Genomic DNA, 6,619 nt, shown 5'->3' with positions numbered 1-6,619 from the left:
CCTGGGGGTCACTGCGCTTTCCACCTCTGACCACAGTAACTGGGGACTCAAATGCACGACTCTGGACAAACAAAGATGTAGCAAAAATTTTATTATATTTTATTTATCAAAATAAAATTCAAACAAAAGGTGTCCAAGAGGTCAACAAAAACACAAACTCAATTGAAACATGAAATAACAGAACATTGGCTGAACACTTAACAATACTCTTTCTACCAACTGAACAAACAAACTGACAAGACATGGAACAAGAACTATTTATCACTTTAAGTAAAACAATAGAAAAACAATCAGGGGTGCAGACAATACAAATCGGAATAATCCAATTCAACAGAAGGGAGGAAGTCAGGTTCTAAATTGTGAGGGAAAAGGTGAGTACAAAATAAAACAGGAAGGACTAAACATGAAACACTAATATGAACATGACTAAAATTAACACACTTGAAGAGACACAACACCTTACCAGAAAAACAGCCCAATAGGTTAGGGTTATTACCACCCATATGTGCGTATTGTTCAGCAGCGACCTCTAGGGGCCAAAGTGATTGACAGGAGCAAAGAAGGAAGTCAGGTGACAATGTATAAAGAACGACAAAGTCCGCTTAGGGAGGAGATTGGATGGATGGGTCAGTCATGGTGGTGGATGGTGGGTCATCCAGGAGAGCTGTTTGTGTCCTGTGCAAAACCAAAAGTGAACTTTCAGTTGTTTTAACCATGCGTAATGTAAATTAAGTTACTTAACTAGTGTACTTATTTTAACCCAAACTGTGATCTTCTCCTAACCCTTACCAAGTACTTTTGTTGCCTAAACCCAACTAAGTAGATTGTAGACTGGGGGGATAAGCCTGCCATTGGTGAGATTTTTCCTCCTGTTAGCTTTTTTAAGTCCCTGCTGCTAGCACTGTGGAGATGGTCTGGCAATGTGCTGCTAGCCTAATTCTAACCAAGTAGTTTTAGTGCCTACACCTAACCACACTGCGACCATTTCACAATGTTAGCTAGGTGACGATGAAGGTCCAGTACCACTGTTGTTGGTACTCTCCAACGGCCATTTTTAACGTTTTCGAAAAAGTTTTATACGCCGTTTTGAGAGTCATTGCCCATTGACCTATTCAGACACAAGGATGTGTTGAAAAATTTGTATGAATGAACCACAAGGTACAAAGAACAGTACAAAAACAAAAGTCCACCAAAAGTACTAACATAATGCCATCACGCTATAATTTCCTCTGTCTGTCTGCCTGCAGATAGGAGAGTGCTGTAAATCCACCAGTTTTATCACACACCTGGACTGGTCTCTGGACAGCAAAATCCTGCAGACCAACGACGGAGCTGGAGAACGCCTCTTCTACCGAATGCCCAGTGAGTCTCTACAGTCATGCCTTCAGCCTTAGGTTCCTCAAACTGTTCTAGAAAAAAAAGAGCTTTCTGTATTATAGGGCAAGCATACACATTACACACAGCTCACCCAAATTACAAAAAAACATGTTTTCATACTTATTACAGTTAGTCTTTTTTTTTTTTAAGTCTTACTTTCTCTCCAGTATGTAACGATGCTGAAATACACTGCTAGACACACACAGTCAGATTCATGCATGTATTCATAAGCTGAACTTCTCCAGTGTACCTGTCAGAGAAAGGACACACACGACTGACACAGTAAGGGAGGAGGCTGATTGTGATAATTTAAGACGAAGAAATGGAAATGTTTTTAAAGTAAAAGTAAAAATGCTTTGCAGTTGTAGTTGAAACTTGTGGTTACCATGGTGACAGCAAGAGCTGTTAAATACTACATTATTTGAATCCGGGGTCAGCAAACACACCTTGAGCAGCTTTTATAAAGAAGTCATTCGATAATTGTCCTTTTTCCATCATGAAATGAACAACCTCCATCTGATTTCACGCTGCACACACAGCCAGTAGTTTTGCACACAACAGCAGGATACAGTAAAAGGAGTTGGTTGTATTGCTAACAGCTCTCCGTGGCTGCTGTTGACTCTTCCATTACTCTTTGACAGATTTACAGCTCATCCACAGACAAATAATAACTAAAATGACCATTGTATTTCCTGTGGCTGTGCACAATAAAATCCATCACTTTGTTCTGCCACTTGAATGCTTTTAAGCAGCAGCAGTAGGAAATGTTGGGTTAGCAATAGCAGTAAGTGGGAGAGTGAAAAGTAAACAGTGGAGTGGATATCAATGAGATAAATTTACACTGGATTCAATGCAGCATTGTTTCCTGTGAATCCCTTGTCCATGTGAAGGCAGTTTGGAATGGCGAACTCCGCCACCAACAATGAAGACTACCTTGTAGAGAAATAATTAAAGAATGTCAATGAATTGAACGGCTGTAGCAGAAAAAAAGTCTGACCATTAATAGCAGAAAAAATGTGGTCTGATGAGGACTTTAACTTTTAGGACAGAAACAGGGGAAAAAACTATCCCGGAGTGAATGACGGATAAAAGAAAGAAGGAGAAAGTAAGGAAGATAGAAGGGAAAGGCTGGATCATACCACAAAACATTTATTTAGATGTCAAAGCAAACCGAAAACACATATGATGTGTTGCCATTGTAACAGACTGTTCACAAGATTTCCCACACAAAACTTCCACCAAGAGAAACCAGCTCTGCAGCTTGACTCAGAACAGATTTTAGCGTGGAAGATTAAAATCTGCACCATACCCACATTTCCCTTTCCCGCTTTTGTCTGTTCCAAGTGATCACTGATAAAAAATTTGCAAATAGGCTGTTTTTTATCATTAGCATCTACATAAAGACAAACTGGTGCATGCTAATACATGAAACTCCACAGGAATTAAAAAGGTATTTTCAGATGTAACATTCACACGCTGTTTTCGTCCTCCTGCAGTGGGGAAACCAATTGTCAGTAAAGAGGAGGTAAAAGGTCAGTGCTGGGCATCCTGGAGTGGCGTTCTGGGCTCAGAAGTCAGTGGCATCTGGCCTAAATACTCTAATCTAACAGAGATCAACGCCGTGGATGCCAATCATGCTGCTGCTGTGCTTGTTACCGGAGACGACCTCGGCCTTGTTAAGCTGTACCGCTTCCCCTGTTTGAGGAAAGGTCTCTAGCTTTCTTTCCTTCTCTGTCTTTTGTACTTTCTTCTCCCTGTTTTGTTGTTAAATGTAAGTTGTCTATTCTCTCCAAGGAGCCAAATTCAAGAAGTACATTGGTCACTCAGCCCATGTGACTAATGTCCGCTGGTCACATGACCTGCAGTGGGTGCTGACCACGGGTGGGGCTGACCACGCCCTCTTCCAGTGGAGGTTTCTACCAGAGTCAGTCATGAATGGAGGAGTGGATATCAACATACAAGGTAGGGAAACAGGGTAGCGTTGAGTGAAGCAGATCAGAGGATGACGAACCAAGTAGGGGTACATTACAACAGAGCAGACAATGCTTTCCTAACTAGTTACAGGTTTTCTTGAGGGGGCTTCAGAGGTCCTTGAGCAGGTTTTCTGAGGTCCTTTTGTGAGCTCCTGTGGTCAAACTGGGCTTGAGGGAGTTTTAGGAGGGTTTATGAGAGTTCCAATGTTTCTGTAAAACCAGGTGCCCACGTTTTTCATTTAGGCTTACTAGGTCCTGACAGTTTGAAGGGTCTCGTCTTTCAGGTTTTCTTCAAAAAGCTTTAGAGGTCACATTGACCGTGCCAAGGGTGGTGCCAGATTGTGTTGAATAGACTTGAGGAGACCCAATGAGTGTTCCAAGTGTAAGTTTCTTGGATAGGTTTCAAGTGTCCTGTATAAGTTCCGGGTTTTCTTGAGCAGCTTTAGGAATCTTAATGGAAGTTCCAAGTGTGTGGAAAGTAGTTCTGATATTACGTGACTATAGGGGTCCTTGTGCAAGTTCCATGGTCTTGTTAGTGTCTCATGTTTGGTTATTTTGCGAAGGCTGTAGAGACAATGAGAGTGACAAGGGTCCAGTAGATGGTTTCAGGTTTTCTTGAGTAGGCTTTAGAGGGCTCCGTGAGAGTAGGTTCCAGTTTTTCCTAAGAGATCCTTTTTGTGGTGCAGGTCCTAGACAGGTTCTTTTTAATGGTTCCAGGTTTTCTTTAGCAGGCTTTAGGTTCTTTTGAGTAGACTTTTAGCAGACCTGATGAGAATTGAAAGTATAAGAGTTCTAATGGCTTTAGGTGTTTTCTTGGTTTTCAGCAGACTTCAAGAGAGTTTGAAGTTCTTGGTGCCAAGTTTTCTTTGGTATGCTTTAGGGGGTCTCTGGAAAGGAACTAGTAAGTTGTTTCTGCTTTGAGGCTTCAGAGATTCACATACGAGTTACTAAGGTCCTGAAGATGGTTCCAATTTTCTTGACTATCTTGAGTCCTTATAAGGGTTCCCATGAAGGGATCCCTAAGTGGTCTCACTTGAACTAATAAGTAGCTCTGCAGTGTAATAAATGTTTGTAATGAACATTTGAAGGTTCACGTTTGTCTTCATTTTCCCCATTTACCAAATTTGTGGTTGTAGATAATTGAATTAAAAACAACATGTTTATCTCTCTTTCTCATCTCTCCTCTGTAGACAGCCACGGAGACTCCAACAGTGAGGAGTCGGACAGCGACGTGTCGGATGTCCCGGAGCTTGACTCCGACATTGAGCAGGAGACACAGATCAATTATGACAGACAGGTATGACCTGGAGTTTGGACTGTCAAATTTCCATGACAGTTACATGTCAACATGAGTTATTTCCATGGTGATCCATAGTCCATAAGCAAAATGCTCAAAAGTGGTTTTACAGAGCAGCTTTGGACATGTATGAATGTTTTTACTGCTGAGTGTGTTTTAATGGAGGCTCCACTACATCAGCTCCTCGTTCATATTCCCATCATCCACAGCGCAGCAGGGCTCAGTGTGGTTGCTATGGTGATCTTAAAACACGCCTTATCTCTAGTGCCAGAAGCTGCCTGGCAGACGTCCGTGTAACTACTGTTCGTTGGGCGCCGCCAGTGCTGCAACAATGTGCTGCTTGTAGATAGAGCTCAAAGCGTGTGCGTGTGTGTGTATGACAGACAAAGAGAAAGACTCCAAGTGTGTTTAGATTTATCAGAAGCTCCAAAGTTTAATTGGAAAGAGCAGGAAAACATGGATTATTATTATTACTGTATTCCCTTATCCTTCCTGCCTTTGCCAATATTTTTGCCTTTGTGCAATATTTGCCTCTGAAATGGAGTGGAGTAGAATTATAAAGTAGCAGAAAAACTACAGTACTTACATTCCACCACTATGATTACCACAGTCAGATGCTGTTCTGTTGCGTTATGTTTAGTCTTTAACAATCCTGATTGAGAGTCAACATTAGCTTGACACTATTATGACAGCTACACACATAAATAAGCAATATTAACTTGTTAACTGTCTAACGTTATTTCTGCAACAAGTCCAATATTTGGGCATTCTCATTTTGACTTTTCATCTAATGCCTCCATCAGTCACAGTTTACACATTTTCACTGAAATATCTCAAAATTACATTCTTATTAGCCTCAGTTGTACAAATGTTACCATGAAGGTGATAGACATGATAAACATTATTATTTCTAAACATCAACATATTAGTATAGTCATTGTGAGTAAATTAGCATGCTGATGTTATGCATTTAGCTCAGTGCTCCATACAGAATCACAGAGCAGGGCTGTAGACTCTTTTTGCAGTTGTAAATGAATGCCTCTTGTAATAAATAGAGAGTACACCCACTTTCTAGCACTTATGGAATATGGAAATGTGTGTTTTTATGCTACATTTTCATTATTTTACTCATAGGTTATTATAAAAGTAAGATAAACAGGAAGGGTAAATGGTTAAAGCTCAAAACCACCCAGGAGGATGAAGAAGATGTGATAAAGAAAATATTGGGGAGAAAACAGGGAGTCTAGATTCCAGTCACATTGAAATGGTCTGTAACTCGCAGCACTGATCCACCATGACGCTCCAAAAATATGCAGTTTTGTAGATGGAAAGCAGCGTGAAAGTGGAGCGCTGCCAGTCCCAAACCTCCTGGGAGCAAGTCTCTCCCTGTGAAACTCTCAGACGGCTGAAACACGCCAACTCACCCTCAACAGAATAATTTGCATGGAAAATGAGCAGGCTTATTCTCTGCTGAGGGCAGAAACACTGCAGAGTGCATTCAGTTTCATTCTCTCTAACCAATGAAAGGAGGCAGAGGACAGTATGTGTTAACCCGTTTTGTTGAGTATAATGTATTGAAGATTGTGTTGTGCTGAAAGGTTTTCAGGAGATGATTTATAATAAAAATTTCCTGATATATAGAATTTAAAAATGATGATGATCAGCGAACCCAAAGTGTTAGACGTTTTACAGTTGCAATAAAATTTCTGTCCAGAGTCTGTCCAACACTTTAGCCACGCTACACCATGTTAGTGAGACATTCTGAGGCGTTGTTATGTCAAACATTATTGATAGTGCAACTTGAAAAAGAACTATATCCATTTTTTTCATTCTCTCTTCATCTTCCTTCTATATGGGGGGATAATCAGGCCCTGAGTTTTAGAGCTACAATTCCATGAATTCAGTAAGTTAGCTGTGGGCTACATTGGATCCCTGTTTTTAAGTTTATATTTGTTTACATTTTGGCACCATT

The 6,619-nt window shown here is 40.7% G+C and overlaps 1 protein-coding gene across 1 annotated transcript in view; it reads left to right on the top strand.

Annotated features, from left to right (window-relative positions):
- LOC118329649 (echinoderm microtubule-associated protein-like 6) overlaps positions 1 to 6,619 on the top strand; it is a 90,927-nt gene that overhangs the window by 38,960 nt on the left and 45,348 nt on the right. The window contains exons 11-14 of the mRNA XM_035663878.1: positions 1,248 to 1,362; positions 2,874 to 3,086; positions 3,172 to 3,339; positions 4,541 to 4,647. Coding sequence (XP_035519771.1) covers positions 1,248 to 1,362; positions 2,874 to 3,086; positions 3,172 to 3,339; positions 4,541 to 4,647 — 603 coding nt within the window. The remainder of the gene's footprint in view (positions 1 to 1,247; positions 1,363 to 2,873; positions 3,087 to 3,171; positions 3,340 to 4,540; positions 4,648 to 6,619) is intronic.

This window comes from Morone saxatilis, unplaced genomic scaffold (genome assembly GCF_004916995.1).
Source record: "Morone saxatilis isolate NCDOM2014 unplaced genomic scaffold, NCSU_SB_2.0 Contig19, whole genome shotgun sequence".
Lineage (NCBI taxonomy): Eukaryota > Metazoa > Chordata > Actinopteri > Moronidae > Morone > Morone saxatilis.
The sequence above is the reverse complement of the archived record's forward strand: the minus strand, read 5'-3'. Positions and strand labels throughout refer to the sequence as shown.